Source organism: Punica granatum, chromosome 3 (assembly GCF_007655135.1).
Source record: "Punica granatum isolate Tunisia-2019 chromosome 3, ASM765513v2, whole genome shotgun sequence".
Classification (NCBI taxonomy): domain Eukaryota; kingdom Viridiplantae; phylum Streptophyta; class Magnoliopsida; order Myrtales; family Lythraceae; genus Punica; species Punica granatum.
The window spans coordinates 39,105,074-39,123,112 of NC_045129.1; the positions used below are offsets into that span (position 1 = coordinate 39,105,074).

At 40.6% G+C, this 18,039-nt stretch overlaps 2 protein-coding genes across 16 annotated transcripts; both read right to left on the minus strand.

The window, feature by feature from the left end:
* Window positions 1-26: 26 nt before the first annotated feature.
* On the minus strand, window positions 27-2,866 carry LOC116198922 (tubulin beta-8 chain). Its single transcript, XM_031529192.1, has 3 exons — window positions 2,340-2,866; window positions 1,864-2,133; window positions 27-913 (listed from the first exon to the last, which is right to left on the minus strand). Exons 1-3 carry the CDS (start codon window positions 2,731-2,733, stop codon window positions 240-242), a joined length of 1,338 nt encoding a protein of 445 aa, XP_031385052.1. The 5' UTR covers window positions 2,734-2,866; the 3' UTR covers window positions 27-239.
* A 633-nt stretch (window positions 2,867-3,499) lies between these two features.
* Window positions 3,500-17,356, minus strand: LOC116198920 (trithorax group protein osa-like). Of its 15 annotated transcripts, none has more exons than XR_004155436.1 (11): window positions 17,015-17,355; window positions 16,850-16,896; window positions 15,098-15,351; window positions 14,799-15,014; window positions 12,994-14,709; window positions 11,177-12,907; window positions 10,532-10,716; window positions 10,270-10,433; window positions 7,338-7,432; window positions 4,519-4,586; window positions 3,500-4,204 (listed from the first exon to the last, which is right to left on the minus strand). XR_004155436.1 is itself a non-coding variant. In XM_031529189.1 (8 exons), exons 3-8 carry the CDS (start codon window positions 15,314-15,316, stop codon window positions 10,352-10,354), a joined length of 4,149 nt encoding a protein of 1,382 aa, XP_031385049.1. In that variant the 5' UTR covers window positions 15,317-15,351; window positions 16,850-16,896; window positions 17,015-17,355; the 3' UTR covers window positions 10,026-10,351. The 15 variants fall into 15 exon arrangements, 2 of the variants coding, with proteins under 2 accessions (XP_031385049.1, XP_031385050.1); XR_004155435.1 differs by having other exon boundaries at window positions 4,690-7,432; XR_004155433.1 differs by having other exon boundaries at window positions 3,500-4,383; window positions 4,690-7,432.
* Between the last annotated feature and the right edge of the window lie 683 nt (window positions 17,357-18,039).

Genomic DNA, 18,039 nt, shown 5'->3' on the forward strand with positions numbered 1-18,039 from the left:
AGGTATGTATAAAATTGAGATAGTAGAGCTTTGCAAGAGATACCTTTTACTGCATTAGGAGAAACACGAAACAAACATCCATGGAAATAGAAAGCGTTGAATAGGGTTTACGCAAGTTACAGCACAAAATTTTGATCGCCCATAAAGTTGCTCTAGAATTCACATCCTATAATAGCGAACCGACAACTGGAAGTTGAGGTCGGAAATAATTGCTAATATCTTCGGATAGCAATCAATCATCATATCTCATCCTGGTACGCCTCCTCATCTTCCTCGTACTCCTCATCAGCAGTTGCATCCTGGTATTGCTGGTACTCGGAAACCAAGTCATTCATGTTGCTCTCAGCCTCAGTAAACTCCATCTCGTCCATTCCTTCACCAGTATACCAGTGCAAGAAAGCCTTCCTCCTGAACATAGCAGTGAACTGCTCGCTGACACGCCTGAACATCTCCTGGATCGATGTGGAGTTTCCGATGAAGGTAGATGCCATCTTCAGGCCAGTTGGTGGTATGTCACACACAGTTGACTTCACGTTGTTGGGAATCCATTCCACAAAGTAGGATGAGTTCTTGTTCTGCACATTAAGCATCTGCTCATCAACTTCCTTCGTGCTCATCTTTCCCCGGAACATGGCTGATGCAGTCAAGTAGCGGCCATGCCTTGGGTCAGCTGCACACATCATGTTCTTTGAGTCCCACATTTGTTGAGTGAGCTCAGGGACTGTGAGTGCACGGTACTGCTGGGACCCTCGAGATGTGAGGGGAGCAAAGCCAACCATAAAGAAGTGGAGACGGGGGAAAGGGATGAGGTTCACAGCAAGTTTTCGGAGATCAGAGTTAAGCTGTCCCGGGAACCTTAGGCAGCAAGTAACTCCAGACATTGTGGCCGAGATCAAATGATTCAGATCTCCAACTGTCAAAGAAAAGAAAAACAACGTAAGCCTCAATTTGTAGACGGATGGCTTTTCACGGTTGGTAGTAAGTCTTTTGGGTCGATGAAATTCACAGTTCTGTCAACAAAAGTCTAATTTGGCAGGCAATCGTAAAATGAACCCATACGGGAGATCCAATTCATGATTTGAAAATTGTAATCAAGTCACATCTACAGATGAGTTTGTGACCAATATATGCTTTGAAATTAAAAGGGAAATGACTATAGTTGTTATTTTTTTTTTATTCATATTATTTCTTAACACAATTTGTGATGAGTTTATGCTTAAAAAAGGGTAACCACAGTCAGATGTTTATTGATTTAATTGGAGCTCTTATAATACTAGCAATCCATTACGACTTTGTCTGGATTGCAGTATTCATTGTATAGATGTATTCGAAAGCTTTTAGCACTGGATTAGTGGTTAGAATAATGTTCCTCCTCCACCAAGAAAATGACCAATTTTATTCAAGCTTCCTTCCTGAACTTATGGCACTAGATAACATTTTTTATACTACAGGAAGTGAATGCATTCAATTCGATAAGAAATTTGTGCATCCATCAAAGGTAATACGGCCAAAAGAAGCAGCACACGGGCTTGAGTGGCATGGTTAGTGAAACACTACTTAACAATCACCTATCAGATCTAAACATGTCAAGGCGTTAGGATTATTGTGGTGTACATGCATGTTAGATTAAGGGCATCTAATGTCAGGAATGATTAAGAAGAAGAAGTTCAAATTCAAATTTTCAGCATTTGAGCGTTGGCGTAAATGTTAGGGGAATTCGTAATTTTTTCAAGGAATTATGATTCTGTTCTTTTGGTCTAGAATGTTAACAACTAAGAACATCCAATTCTTAATTGTACCTAGCAGTATGTGAAAGCGTAATTCCGAGAAGAAGCTAAACAGAGGTTGCAGGGGAACACTTACAGCTGGGAGTGGTGAGCTTCAGAGTTCGGAAGCAAATGTCGTACAGGGCCTCGTTATCGAGAACCATACACTCGTCAGCATTTTCAACGAGCTGATGAACAGAGAGTGTGGCGTTGTAGGGCTCGACAACAGTATCGGAGACCTTAGGGGAAGGAAACACCGAGAAGGTCATCATCATCCTGTCAGGGTACTCCTCCCTGATCTTGGAGATCAGCAGTGTCCCCATTCCAGAGCCAGTTCCTCCTCCCAAGGAATGGCAGACCTGAAACCCTGGAGTTAAGCAAAACGGAAACGGATTACCAAGCAATTCGTATATCAATAGACATCTGCATCATTTGACATAAACACCAGGTATATAATCAACACGAACAAAGGAAAGGACATCGAAATGGATTTCGAGCAACAGCAACCCTAGTTTAGCTGCAGAACTGCGGTCAAATAGCTCTCAGACTGAGAAGGAAGATGCGTCAACATACCTTGCAAGCAGTCGCAGTTCTCAGCTTCCTTCCTCACGACATCAAGGACAGAGTCGATCAGCTCAGCGCCCTCGGTATAGTGACCTTTGGCCCAGTTGTTGCCAGCTCCAGACTGCCCGAACACGAAGTTGTCAGGCCTGAAAATCTGGCCGTAGGGTCCAGACCTGACGCTGTCCATGGTCCCGGGCTCAAGGTCCATGAGGACAGCTCGGGGGACGAAGCGGCCGCAGCTGGCCTCATTGTAGTAGACATTGACGCGCTCAAGCTGGAGATCGGAGTCACCCTGGTACCTCCCGGTGGGGTCAATCCCGTGCTCTGCGCAGACGACCTCCCAGAACTTGGCACCGATCTGGTTGCCGCACTGGCCGCCCTGAATGTGGAGGATTTCTCTCATTTTGAAGAGGAGGAGGAGGAAATGGAAATGGAAATCTGAGAAGAGAGGGAGAGAGGCAGAGAAGCAGAAGAAGGTTGAGCTTTTAGGGTTGGAAGACTTAAATTGGGGTTTTTCTTTTATATATAGATAGAGAGCGACGGAGAGAGGAAGGAGGGACGGACAGATTTCTAAACGGCGAAGTCTGGGATTTCTAACGGCAAAGTTTGGGATTTCAAACGGCTAGTTGGGTTTTCTTTTTTATTTTTATTTTATTAATAATTTGTGTGCGGTAGAATCAATGGACAGGTGGCTGCCACTTCGAGACTCTAACGGATCGCAAAACCAACGGTTCACATTTTGAATTTCAAAAACCGCCAACTTTTTGCCAGCTGGTGTCGTCACTCTGCTTTGACCATCGATCTTGGGCCTGGGCTTCACATTTGGACCTGTCTCGCTATCGGTCATGGCTTTCTTGGTACTGGACCTAGGATTCCACGAGCCCATGGATTCAGACTAGTCGGTGTTCGAGCTTGAAGAAAATGTAAGGTGGGAGTGAAACCCAACCCTCCATTCAGTGCCTGATGTGTCCCGTTAAGTCCACAATACTTATTTCTTTGGCTAAATTGCGTTCTCATCTCTTGAGGTATTGCTAGATATCACCTTTGAGCTTTGCTTAACTCGCACCCCAAACAGAAATTCTAAAATTAATTAGGTTCCCTCAAATTGCCTATCGCCGCCATCAAATCAATCTCCACAGAAGATTATGTACGACAAACAATATCGCATGTTAACAAAGAATGTCAAAGGCTTATGTAAAGGAATTTAGCTCGAAGGAAATACATAATTCGAATCAATCTCGACAACAAGTGCAAACTTTCAAATCTTCCATCACATCAGAAAATGTAGTCATATCTATCCAACAGATCATTGACATATATGTTGACATAGATGTCCACCAACCGAGGAGTTAAACAAGAGGCCGAAACATGATAATCCTGACCATATTGATGTAGTGAGAGAACCACCTGATTACATACTTTTGCACGGGAATTTGACGAGTCCCTAACCAGCCCTTTTTGCATTGAACAAACGCTCACTGCTTCATGAAATCTTAGGAAGTACCTCCTGAAAGCACAGCCCCAACAAAATGCACAAAAAGTATTCCATTCCCTTTTCCGTTTTCACGTAGCAACCGTGGATACAAGAGGCGGTGGGAGTTTAATTTCATAGAGATGCAGTTGAATGAAATGCCGCAACAAATGAAACTGCCTCTATAACCCTTGCATGCCTATCGATCCCGCGCCCAACAATAATTCATAGTCAATCTCCTTAATGCCCTTCCCATGCATCCCCCTTTCCTCTGGTCAGTGGGTACCACCTTATATTTTGCATCATCGAGATTGAACGATATATACTTAGCAGGCCGAAATAGATTTCCGAGATTTTATTATGCCACTTGGAGCTATCACTTCATCAAACATCTGATCATGGACTAGAACAAAATCATCAAAGAGACATTAGCTATTCTAATTGACACACTAATCTAAGCAATGACATACTTCTTTTTATCATTTTCCAAAGCTATTCAGCAAAACTAGCAAGACATTAGCTATGGCCACACCTAGTACTCCGGAGAATTCAACAGCTGCTAATTGGCATTGACCTAATTCACTAACCAGAAAAAGAATAGAGATTATTACAACCAAACTCCAGCAAATATTACAACCAAACTCCAGCAAGCGCGTAATCCTTCATTAATACAATATTAAAGATAAAAGTATTTATAATTCAGGACGTGAAACTTACAGGAACACACAAACCTGGTCCAGATACAAGCAGCAGAATTTCAAGTCCAGCAGTGCCTCCAAATCAAACTGCCCCATATCATAACGCCAAGAAATGACCAATTTTGTCAGCAATAGAGATTATAAGAGCGGATGCTAACCGTACGGTTTGTCGAAAAGCACCAATTATTACCTCATTAAAGTGCACTGCCAAGAGAGGTAAATTTCCAGCCCACCCATATTTCATGCAAACTCTAGAAATTTCTACCTAATTATCATAAAAACTCTCATAATACCTAAATCAGCAATATCCCAATATAAACGAATCCAATGCAATCCAAGTTCCAAAATTGATGTAAACCCTTAATTCAACCCCCAAAGTCAAGAATACTGATTACAATTCAGCTAAATGTGGATTGCTAGAAACCCAAAAGTTATGATAGACATCCCATTCTTTCTAATCTCTCTCCTCTTCAAACTAAAATCAAGCTATGGATATTTAGGGGGGGCAAAAACAATTCCATGGATCATTCAAGATCTATGAATTCACATAAACGATAATTAAATTTATTTATACTTTTGTTCAACAGCACATTGTGAATGTAGTACGAAAATTGGTCATGGCCATAGCATTAATCAGCGATACACAACAATTGTGGAACGGACAATGAAAGTGCATCCACCAGAAACCTACACAGAATGCTATAGAGAATGCTCATATCCCACAGACCAACTTCGTGTGAAATAAGAATCGGTTTCCCTTTCTCACATAAAGAATCATCATACTCCAAATTACTTTGTTCCAAATAAATTTCATGAGAATACGTATAATGATTCAGGAACTAATTATGCACTCTGCTACCATGAGCTTTTATCTCACATAGATTTTGGTGATTTCACAAAGAAAGATGAGCTTCAGTCTTCATTATGCAATCAAATTTCCTATCCTATAGAAATGGAATGGCAAAGTTTAATGACAAAAGGCAAAGTACTCTTTCATCAGATAAAAAAATCATTAGTCAGCTCTTTGTATTCTTTAAGAAATGAACCACAAACTCAAAATATGAGCCCACCATGCCCAAAAATAGGTTACTCTTCCACACATATCACAAAACAAGACAGAAAATCATTCTAACTAAACTTATACGGTACTATATTTAAAAGGGAGCAATGTGTAACTAGACTAAAGAGGAAGACAATTGCGCTAGTGGGTTTCTAACTAGGAATTTCTATGGTGGATGGTGCTTTTTGTTAGCCTTTTTCCTCTCTTCCCTGGTGATTCATAGGGTGCTTTAAGCAATTTGACCCAGCAGTATATATACATATTACACATCACAGAAACCTCAGAGCCTTTTTCCTGCATAATTTCGACTTGAGTTTTACTGTGCTCCAGTATTACATATACCAGTAAAAGATCCCATCCTTTGTCTCATAACTTTAAGTGCAGTAACTTGTATTATATACCAATAAAACTGTAACCTTATCTGTTAAAAGCGCACACACAAGCATAGCAAGTATGGAACCCTGTGAAATCACCTGACTCGGAATGAACTACAGCCTCAACTATAGCAGTAGCCCTGTAAATCCTCTCAAAATATAACGGCTGTCACTTCCTTGGTCACATTCCTTTTATATAAGAGTGGCAAAAGGAAATATAAAATTAAACTCTATTTATCAAAAGTACATGAACAAAGAGATGATAAAATTGATTTAGCTTCTCATCATTTCATTACCATTCACAACTGACCTATGAATTAGTTGTTAATTAATGGTGATTCCTTGAATGCAGTCAATGCCATCCGTATAGCTCCACGTTTCTTGCTCGCTTGGCAATATGATACACCTAGATGGGTATCTAACTCCCTAAAATGGTAACGGATGGAGGATACATGGCCAATCTCAACTGGGAAGGGCAGTTATGGAGTTTAGTGCAACTCTATCCTAAAACCCAAGAAAGGAAGATGATTTGACTTACCTTTTATGTACATTAGCAATAATTACTCAAATTTATAGGGCCTCTTATTCTGGACTTGAAAGCCCAATCTGCAATTTCCTTCTTCCTAGGTTCAAAACTACACGTGACAGTGTTCTCTAAACACCATTTAATCTTCTAGAGTGTGGCCAAAAAAAAAAATCCTCTAGCGTTATTTATGATTTTCTTCTCTGATTTCTCTCATTATCACTTTGACCTACCATGATTAACATAAAACGCTATAGAATAGTCTGTCCAATTATGAGCAATTTTTTGTGTCATGGATTAAGATTCATTATATTTTTTTCAATATTTTCCTTCATTTTCTACTTTTTTTTATTATTATCCTTCAAGGTCACGACGGTTGAGGCAGACCCACCATAGACATGGCCCGTTCTTTTCCCTAAGAAAGGGTCATTTAACTAAGAGCCTTCGATAATAAGGATAGATATCAAGATCTCCCTGATCTTCCTAACAGTTTCAGTGCTCAATGTCATAACTAAAATTTTCTTAAGCAAAGTTATGCCTTTGTGCCTTCATGGGATAGTCTTATCATGCGATTAACCTCATCCCCAATTTGTGACCATTAACCAACCAGAAATTGGTTGTCCATACCAGGTACAAGCCTGATAATATACATTTTTTTCAGATGCATTTTGCCTTTATAAAAGGTATATACTTTATCAATAACATATAAAGCATTTTGTTTTCAGGTATGCAAAATCTACATTCAGGTAAACATTACAAAATAAAAAAAGCATGACAAAAGGACAGCATGATGATCGTAATAACTCAATACATCACAAAAGACATAAATAATGAGAGTGATTTTGCCGCTAAGGAAATCTATGCGCTAAGCACAACCTTACCAAAGCCAGATAAAGGCAGCAGAAACCTTTTCCGCTGGACTTTAAGCCATTTAGCTGTCAGCTTCTCCCAAAAAGACAGGTCGAATTGAAAAGATCTATTTAAGAAAAAAATTTCAACACAAATAAGAAAAATAATAGAATATTAGCCATGAATTCTCAAATTGTTATATTAACATGGACCGAAATCCAGAAGCATCAGCAGCAACTAATACAAAAACTTGAAACCAAATGAGTGCCAAAAGGGTTTTATTTGCTTCCAGGATCAACTAGAAAACAAGGGATAAGGATCTTACATACTTTTGTGGTCACAAAACCATTTAATCAATAATTATATAAAATCCCCAATCCTCCACTTTCTTTTTTATGATTAAAGGTCTTCAGTTGATCGTGAGAACTTAAATTAAAAAATAAAGCCTCTCATCTAATAGGTGAAATAATTTCAGAAAACATTGTTATCTCATACACGGGAATTTCTGATTTTCCGTGATCATACTTTTGGATGAATACACTAGGAGTAATTAAAAGAAAAAGGCCCACACCCACACGAGCGCACACCCGCACTCACACCCTTATTTCTGATTTATTTATATAATAATAAAGCTAGTTCATTTTTCAAACTGTTAACGGCAGCTGGAAGTAGCTAAAATGCCATGAGGTGTAAATTTATTATTGAACCTAAGCGGATTTTCAAAAATTGATCATATAAATTTATCCTCATTTCTTTCTTGAAAATTTCACACGTCTAAGATTAAAAATATCATTCCACCCATATAACCTTGCTTTCACATCTTAAAGAACTGAAAGACATATTTGACCAACTTTTTCAATCATACAAATCATGAAGAATTGTAACCAAAACTCATCAGTTTGAATACAAAAATCTCATTTTTATTCCTCCCACTCAAGATGCTCCAAATCCTGTGCTCTAGACAGCCAAGTAATGCTCAATTTATTCACATTTATTTTTGGGATATAAATATCTTCTCAACTTTATTCTTTAATGTGACAAAGTTTACCTCATCATATATAACCAATCTGTTGGTTCTTTCCCAAACACCCTATGTTGGATTAAACTCCCACGAGCATTAAGAAAAAGGGCATGCACATCAATAGCTCCCAATGAAAAGATAAGAAAAGAAAAGAAAATCCCAAATATTCATTGGAGACTTACATTAACAGATCTCCTCTCAAATGATAAATGAAATGCCATCACATGAAGGTTTGTATTGATATATCTCGGTATTATCTGTACCAAGTTAAGTGTTTAATCCAACCTCAAGAAATGATATCTACAGAGATTCATATTGTGCTTCCTATTCAGCAGTTGCAGAAGCAGCTACTACTTTCCTTTTTTTTTTATGGGCTACATTTTACCTCCCACCCCTATCATTTGCATGATTCGCATCATTCTCTCCCGTTCCCCTTTGCAATAATAAAAAATCATTGAGTATGCACATGACTTCAAGAAGAGATGAAGAAAAAAGAATAGACTGACAGGTATAGTGGCATGAGCAAAAGATAGAAAATTAATTGAAATAAATTATTTCCAGAGAAGTGACAAATTCATGATTATCTTCTCTGCAATTTCAGCCAACAAAATGACCTAATCTGAGAGGAAAACCCAGGTTTGGCAGAGAAACCACAAGTTATTATTCTGTCTTTTTTCCAATAAGTATCCCGACTGAATGCAGAAAGTTTTTGAATGGCAAGAACTTAGGTTAAAGTGGAAGGACATCTGGAGAGAACTAAATAATGAGATTGTAAAATGCTGCTCAATGTTGTAAGCTCTTGCAGAAAATTTCTTTTGTAATAATTATCATATCACCAAAAACATAGTACATTCATCGGGCAGATACGATAAAAGATTCACTTAAGGGAATTAGGAGACAACTAAATGAAGAGACAGAAAAAGCTGGATGGGCCAGTAATACTTTAGTAGATCAAAATCACAAGTCTCCATTCCTTTCACCACCCAATGCGTGTAAATAATTTAGGAAGAAAAAGCAGAGCTCAACTTGGTGGGCTTTCGTAGAAAAATGAAAAGATAATAACACCTCGTTTGGTTTCGCAATCAAATTTTTAAAATTTTAACTCTAACTTTAACTTTACTCACTACACAACAAAAATCAACAATACATTATTACTTTTTCCTTTTTCTTCAATTTTTTTAACCATTCAATTCAATTTTTAATATTAAATTCTCTCAACTATCCATTACTTTTTCCACAATTCAACAATACAATCATTACTTTTTCTCAGCTATTCATTACTTTTTCACACTTTTTCTCATAATTCAACATCACAATCAGTACAACCTAATTAAAATCAAAACTCAACTCTACTTAACTCTAAAACCAAACACACCAAGAAATTTCTCGCTTCATTCTTGAGATGATGAAATAGGTGTTTAAGAAAAGGAAGTACAACCACAACAGAAAATGTCCAAATAACAACAAAATGGTAAGCATTCTCCGACAGCTTAAGCGACCAGATTAACTTCATAGTTTTAGGATTAGGAGTTTGAAAGGGATCATAAGAAACTTCTTTTCCTTGAGGCTAGATAAGAAGGTGTTTAAAAAAAAAGGAAGCATAGTCAAAATATTATGTCCAAAATAAAAAATTAGAGATCATTCTCATGCAGCTTAAGCAACCAGATTAACTTCATAGTTTCAGCTTCAGGATGACATATATGAACAAAGATCCCATTTGAGATTCAGATGACCCATATGATAATATAGAATGAATTCTTCAAGCAGGTTAAAACAATATCTACCCTGGTGCTGCAATATAGAATTGGATCGAAACTTGAACAAGTTTACTGCTATCGACCTTTAGTCAAAGACATCTTCTAACATGGCAACAACATAAAATGGCAAAAAGTTGCATAAACTGTCCTGAAAGCAGAAGAGGGTCGCAGAAGCTAACCACCTACACTTCTAAATGCAGAGACCATGACTTCTTTTCTTATCAGCACTGCACCAGAGGAATCAAAACAGCAGACAATAGCCACACTTTCAGTGCTTCCTTCCACGGACCTCGCTATTATGGGTTTTTGACCTGCTTGGATCTTCAACTGAAGATTTGCCACTGGAACTTCTACAAAAAAACAAATACAGATGAAACATAAAATTTAATTTCTAACAGAAGTGAATTGGAAAAAGAAGAAGACGGACTTTTAAACAAGAGAAAGTTACACTTTCTGTTTCTTGGCATTCTGCTGCTTAATGCTCCGAACAATATCCATAGCCACTTTTTGGTGCTCTGTTGTCTGTGAATGCAAGTCCAGTCCTTCAACTGATTCACAGTCAACGTTGCATATGCGACACCAGCCCATGTTAGTGACCCTTCTACTTCTCAAGTCATCAAAGGACTCCTTTCCCTAGGTAAAAGCAACAATTTATAGCAATGATTAGTTCATACTGAAGAAACAAATAAAGAAAACTATAATTATAATTATATTACTCATAAATTTGCCCAAGTCTCTCCTATGTCTATTGAACCGTTATATTATCTTAAATCTATATAAACTAGATCAAAAAAAAAAAGTAGTTTCATATATGTGTCTGCTTGAATTGATGTCTATTCTTATAATTTCAACACATGCACGGAAGTAAATGTATGAAGTGTCTAAAATAAGTAAAAAAGGGCACAAGTACTAGAGAAATTCAGCCTCCTATCCATGTCTTAGCTTATGAGATATTTTCTAATAAAAAGGGGTGACATAGAACTAGAGAATCCTCGACACATATTGATGAAGCTCAGCAAACTGAAACCACAACAAATATGACAATAAAAAAAAGATTAACCAAAAGAAGAAGAAGAAGAATCCCAACACTCACAGCAGAGAATCCCTTTAGGGACAAGGTGCTCCTAAATCCTGGTTGTCCTCTATATATTTCAGGGCCAACTATGTCTCCAGCAGGAGCATGATCGCGGAAGGAATCAAAGCCACCAGGGTCCCCCATCCGTAAGTTCCGAATACCTAATAGTTCATGTCTTGGCATATGGCTTGGAAAATCTCGACCTATCAGATCACCATTTCTCAAGTGTTCCCTACTTCCTAAATTTCCTGGACGCTCAAATTCACTCTTATGGAAATGCCTGGGCAACCCTTGAAATCTACTTTCAGGGAAAGATCTGCCAATCGGATCGCGATATAAATGTGATTCCCTTCGAACAATATCATCTGATCCCAATGAACTATGTGAAATACTGGGAAGGCCTCCTAACCCACGTGAAGAGATGCCACCATGTTCTCTACCTGGACTTCTAATGGCAGAAGCTTCCATACTGCTCCGAGTATAACCTGGAAGTGACCCCAACATATCAGCGCGTCTGTGATATGAGTCTAATCTCTCCGCATTATCTTCAGGAGGATCAAAACGTCTCTTTCCTAATACAACATCACGATCACGAGGAAGCATCCTCGAAGATGTAGAACCAGCATTGTCAGAAATAAGCCCGTGAACTGCTTTCTCAAATGGATCTCCATCGAAACGACCTCCTAAGGGAAAATGATTACCATATTTTGCAATAGGATCACGTAAGCTTTTTGACTCCTCTTCGAACCATCTGCGCTCATAAACATGCCGAGACGAGTTGACTGATGATGCATGCATATGCTCATATGGGAAAGACTTGAACCTTTCTTCCTGGTCATAAAACAACGACAACTCAACTCCAGGAGGCCTGTCCATTCTTGCTGGGGGCCCCCACGGGCCTCGTTCCATGCTAACCGGGAGACTGCGGTCAGGTTGTCGGCTGTCCATGTAAAAAGGCCTCCTCACTGGAAATGTTTCAGCTTCCATTGCATTAGGGGCATGCTTCTGGGAAATGGACATCCCACCCAATCTATCTGATGCACCAGGAGGAATTCCTTCAAGAGGTTCACCCATAGGCATTCTTTGATGAAGATGGCCCTGATTATGAGGAACATGTAGAGGAGCAAACTGGTGCTGAAACTGTCTTTGTCCTCTTCCAAGAGGTGGCAAGGAATCATGACAAGGCATACAACCAGATGAAATTGTTGGATCAAAAGGTTGCTTTGAGAAGGGCGGTAGGACTTTTTCAGGTGGATTCAGCTGTCTCGGCTGTAAGCCAAACCCAGGAGGCCCAAACTGGTCAAGTGGTTGCCCTGGGGAACGCGACTTAAGTGGAGGGCCAGGAGGAGCGGCAGGTAATCCTGAAGGAGCAGCAACCCTCTGCTGCGATGGGAGCCGTGCAACCCCACGAGCAGATTTCTGACCTGGTGAAGGAACACCTCTGGAACCATCAACTCCATGAGCAGCAGAAGGGACTCTTTCATTGGCAGAGGGTTCCATGACCGAACTAGTGTCTGTCTGTACTCGTTCCTCAGTAAGCTCATTGTGTTGCACAGAAGTACCCAGAAGAGGTCCAGCTTGATTCTCCTTCCCTCCATGGGTGACACTTTTATCAAGTTCCGGGCCGTTGGTAGGGAAATCTTTATGATCCTTGAGTAAAACTCTCCCTGATTTGGCATCTGAAGGCTGCTCATTCTGAGCAGATTCCTCCTTTGTCATTTTCTTAGGAGCCCCTTGATTTTCAGAAGCCTGCAATAAGTTCCAACAATCATTAATGTATGAAAATGTATGGTACATGTATCGATACAGCAGAACCTACAGCTTTCACTTCTAACCTTCTGCTCAACGGGTGGATGATTCGAGTCTGTCTCAGTTTTCAATGTCTTTATTTCATTAACATTACCTCCAAGAGATTTTTCATCCACTTTAGTAGTTCTTTGAGACGATAAACCAGCCTGATTATTGGTTACACTTCTCTCCAGCATCGGTGAGTAGAAAACTGAGCCATGGTGTTCTTGCAAAGATGGTTGCACTCGGCTATTTGGAACAACCAGGTTATTTGGGTTAGATCCTGGTTGGGGTGGCCTGACCTGAACCACACCAGGTGCACGTGGAGAAACTTGCAATGGTACCCCATGATTTGGCACTGGAGGTCTTCCAACTACATTTTGAGAAAGATGAGGATGTTGCAAGCTGTGCAAAACTGCAACATTCTGCTGTGGCTGGGGAGGATTAGACGGAGTTGGACCAAGGGGGCGCATCTGAGGGTGCATGGGCATCTGCTGCTGAGCAAAAGATGCTTGCTGATATAACTGATTCTGGGTGAATCCTAGTTGCTGTCCTCCCAATGAAGGCTGCTTCTGTTGGGCATGTGGCTGAGAGAGATGTTGCTGAATCGGCTGCATAACATTATGTGGGGAAACTAGTTGTCCAGGCGGTTGAGAATGGGGGTGGAAGGGCTGCTGTGCTGAAAGAAAATTCGTCGAGCGAGGAGGCGGTGGCAAGGACCCCGGATTAAGCTGGTTCAGAATGGTTGCTTGGGCTTGTGGGGGACGAACTGCCAGAGAAGGTTGAGGGAACTGGCCCTGGCCGTGCACTTGAACAGGCTGCTGCGACAGTTGGGAAGGTCCAATGGGAACAGTATGCTGCTGGGGACCTCCCAACTGCAATTGACAGGGAGGCTGAGGTGGTGGATATGATTGAAAACCTGCCACAGTATGGGTTGATTGTACTTGCGGTTGAATCAGCACATTAGCAGGTGGGTTTGGCTGAGATTGATGTACATGATGCGGACCTTGAGGATGTGGAACTGGTCCATGTGGTTGAGCTTGTGAATGCGGTTGGACTTGAGAGTGGGGCAGGGGCCGAGGGTGTGGTGGAGGATGAAGAACCGAAGATTGAGGATGCTGCAGCACAGGATTTTGTGTAGGAAGTTGTGGGTACTGCAGCAAATGTGATGGATTAAACTGAAGAGGCTGAGCTGGATTATTCTGCATGTTAAGTTGAGGATACGGTATGATAGCAGGCCGAGGTTGCTGCTGTTGATTTGGAGGAGGAGGAGGAGGAACCACTGGAACAGCAGTCACTTGTGATTGTACCTGTGTTTGCGGAGGCACTTGGGGCTGTCCATGTGGCTGGGCCAGAGCCTGGGGCTGAGAAGGAGGAGCAGGCTGCTGGACATTAGATGACTGCTGTTTTAGTGGAGACGAAGCCGGACCATGAAGCTGTGATTGAGGTGGCAGCGGGCCTTGAACCTGTGGCTGTGGCTGTTGATAATGTTGAGGCTGCACAGCTTCCTGTGGCTGCTGATGGGGGTAGTACTGCTGATATTGTTGGTTATATGCATCATATCCAGCATGTTGTTGATTATACTGATGATATTGCTGCTGATACCATTGTTCCGGAGTTGGTGCAGCAACCACATTAACAGCTTGAGAGATCTGAGCCTGAGAACTTGCAGGTTCAGCTGGTTTGCTGATCTGGCTTGGGTTTGTAGCCCCTGCACTTGCAGCAGTAGCCTCATGAGGAGGAACTGCCTGGGGTTGCACACCCTGTAAGCAATACACAATGATTATATAAAATATATTCTAAAGAATAATTTAAAATCTGAAAAACGAAGAAAGGACTCTATTGCACTCACAGGACAGCTTTGCGCATGTTCCTGAACTTGTCGATGAATGATCTGGATCCCACATCTGTTGCACACAACAGGAGAGTTGCCAAATGCACATCCAGAACAATGATATATACACTCTGAAAGTGGGCCCTGCCATGTGCACCCACTCCTATGGTAGAGACAGTGGACTGCTATCTTGTTGATAGTCTCAGCTAGTGCTTGGTTGGACTCGATAAGTGGCTGCAAGAAATGATGAAGCATCAATGAGATTTAGATACTATCTTTAGAACCCAGAGCGAAATTTTGAATTGTTCAAGACAGACCTTGGAATCTGCTTCGGTAACTAAATAGCCATCATAAGGGCAAGCCCTGCTACTGTTTGCAATATATGCCAGGCATGGTTTGCAGTACAAATGGGTACATTGTGACTGCAGTGCTTCATTTGGGTACACAAGCAAACGACACACGGGGCAGAAGTACTCTCCAGGTAGAGATTGGATGCTCAGAATGCACTCATTGTCAAAACCCATGATTGAGACCATGTAGTGAAACCAAGAAGCACCTTGTACTTATGAACCTGGACAGACAAAACATAGCATCATAACTGAACAAACAATGACAGCAATGCTACTAAAAGTTCGGAAAAGAAAAACAATGGGAAAAAATACAGAGCAATTGCACTCATAAAAAGAGCCTAACAATGGCCCCAGCGAAGAAGAGAGAGAGGAAGGGGAAAAATTTAGAGCTATGAATTTGGACAACTCAATTCCTCATACAGGGAACCAAAGAGGCATGCGGATTCAAAATAAAAACAGAATTATTACATTCAAAAACTTTGAAACAATGTTGGAGATGCCAAAAGGGATGATGGAAGGAACCATGAAACAATAGAAACCCAACGCAACAACCATTCGTTTGCTCATCTTGAGAAATCGATGAAACAAAGCTTTTTGGAGAAGCACTTTCAGAATTTTTTATTTCATTCAAAGCGTAAGCGCAGCTATCCACTTGCACTAAACTTGAGGGTTTGGAACTATAATCTAATTCTACATTACAAAGAAGCCACAAATTATATCTGAAACTTTTGACTGAAAACATTGCACATCTCTGATCAATTTTAGCACTTCGAGGTGGCAAAACTGACATTAGGAGTTTTCATTCAAATAAAATGATCAAAACAGTTTACAAAACCATGTAATTTAGCAGCATAAAATATGTAAAAGTTTGAATAGAGATTGCCCAAGAGAGCCAAGAGCTTGCACTAATTCGAGCAAGAAATTCACTAGAAAGGCTAATTCTAAAAAGATGTTAAGAGAATGTTTTTCTTTTTTTCTTTGAAGTTCTTGCGCAAACGATATAAAGTATGCCATACATGAGAGCTGCTAATAAGTACAAACCAAGCAAAACATCAAAGCAAACAAGGGTCGGTTAGCAACAACAGGCCGCAAGAGGGGCTTTGCTTATAATATGCTGCAAACATTAGGAGTCGTGGGACATAGAAAGGCACCAAAGTATAAGATCAAGAACAAAATACAACCTCAAACGCTACTCCTGCCCCTATAATCCATAGCCTTGGAACAGAAAAGACTAAAAGAACATACTCAGCAAATCCACAAATCTATATCCATCTTTTTGTTTTCTTTTCCTGGACACATTCTTATTTACAATTAATCCTGCTGTAGTTAAACCTACCTCAGTCTCCTCCTGAGCAAACACAAAATCTAGCAGAGACACATCCCCGAAACATCGGCAGCTAAAGAAGGCAATAGTCAAGTTTTGGCATCCAAGTCACTAGAAAAAAACTAGTGTTATAAAACTGTAGAAAGAACTTTCTAGGGCAAATGATGCAAGAACGTGCCGAAATTCTGAAAAAAAATGACAACCTTGACAGCAGAGTGAAAAAATACTTGTTCTATCAGAAACAATCATGTCTGCAAATTGAACATGCAAGGACGGAGACGGAGACATTACAAGCTAAAGTTCACTGGATTCAGAAATCGTGATTAAAGTACAACCCAGAAGCAAAAACATTTTTGCACCTCCGATACAACCAAAGGATAAAGAAAAGATGGTACCTTTCAAGATCGATCCTTGAAAACCCCACATCAACCTCAATGTCCTCCTGCAAAAGCACACGCACACAAACACAGAGCAAGCGAAACCGATCAGAGGGAAAGATGAATGAGCATAATTCTACAGACAAAAAAAAAAGGGAACAGGGGTCGGTGTAGGACTGATACCCGGGAGACGAGATAAGATAAAATCAAGGCAGGAAGAAGACGATGAAGGCAGAACTAATGCGAAGCCAATGAAGAGGTCCAGGGGCTTTGCTACTGTGAAGGGCTGGCTTTCGCGACAGAGAGAGAGAGTGGAGAGGGTTGAAAAAGCACGCGCCGGCGGGCGGAGGGGGGTTGGGGTGGTGGGGTGTCCGAGTTGAGCTTAATCTAATGAGGATGGGGATGGAAACGGGGAAGAGGTTTGAAACGGCCTCCTTGCGGGGAAGGAAAGCCCTAATGCCAAACCAGTGCTGGAGCTCGTGCCCTGCATGACTGACACCGAGCCCCTTTCCTTTGCTGATGACCGGACCTGACCGGAATCCGACATTTATTTATTTTTTTCGGTGCATACTCTATTCTGAGCCCAATAAGATTGGATTAATCCAGTCGAGTAGCAACAAGTGCTTTTTTCGGGATTCGAATTTGTGTTCTCATCCTTATGGGGTGAACTACTTACGGAATCCGACATTTATTTAACGCCGTGGACTGTCGATTTACCTCAGAACCCTTTCCTTTTTTCCGAAATTAATGAGTCCAAGGATTTCTTCTCTCTTTTCTTTCATTCTTTTTTCATTTCATGATCATGCGTAGTAATAGCAGTAGCAGTTCGGTAAGAGTACGCATTGCATCCAGCAGTGTAACCATTTGATTCGGGCATGATCTACACGGACAAATATCGATTTACGACCTTCGTCGTTTGTTGAACTGTTAATTTCCATTTTCTGTTTTGCGAATAGACATTGCGCGGCAATAATTGCTTAGTTGTTTAAATCGTCATCAATTTGAAGTGGAACTCTCAGTTGCATCATTCGCTTCACTTGATTCTTTGATTTTTCAGTGAAACTCGCAACTGATTATCGATTGACTCAAAGCCTCGCCGTTGTTCTATATATTGTTTCGGAAAAACAGAGCATCGCAGAAATGAATGCTGTGAAATTCATCCCATCCTCTGAAGAATTCGCTATGCAAATGTATTAGATTCTATACGT

Bases quoted from the DNA above. Each gene is read 5' to 3' on its own strand.
- LOC116198922 (XM_031529192.1), bottom strand. From the start codon at position 2,733: ATGAGAGAAATCCTCCACATTCAGGGCGGCCAGTGCGGCAACCAGATC. The intron at 2,134-2,339 runs GTATGTTGACGC...GCTTAACTCCAG, and splicing joins GAACTGCGACTGCTTGCAAG to GGTTTCAGGTCTGCCATTCC. The intron at 914-1,863 runs GTAAGTGTTCCC...TTTCTTTGACAG, and splicing joins GAAGCTCACCACTCCCAGCT to TTGGAGATCTGAATCATTTG.
- LOC116198920 (XM_031529189.1), bottom strand. From the start codon at position 15,316: ATGGTCTCAATCATGGGTTTTGACAATGAGTGCATTCTGAGCATCCAA. The intron at 14,710-14,798 runs GTGAGTGCAATA...TATTGCTTACAG, and splicing joins AACATGCGCAAAGCTGTCCT to GGTGTGCAACCCCAGGCAGT. The intron at 10,717-11,176 runs GTGAGTGTTGGG...GCTTTTACCTAG, and splicing joins CCCTAAAGGGATTCTCTGCT to GGAAAGGAGTCCTTTGATGA.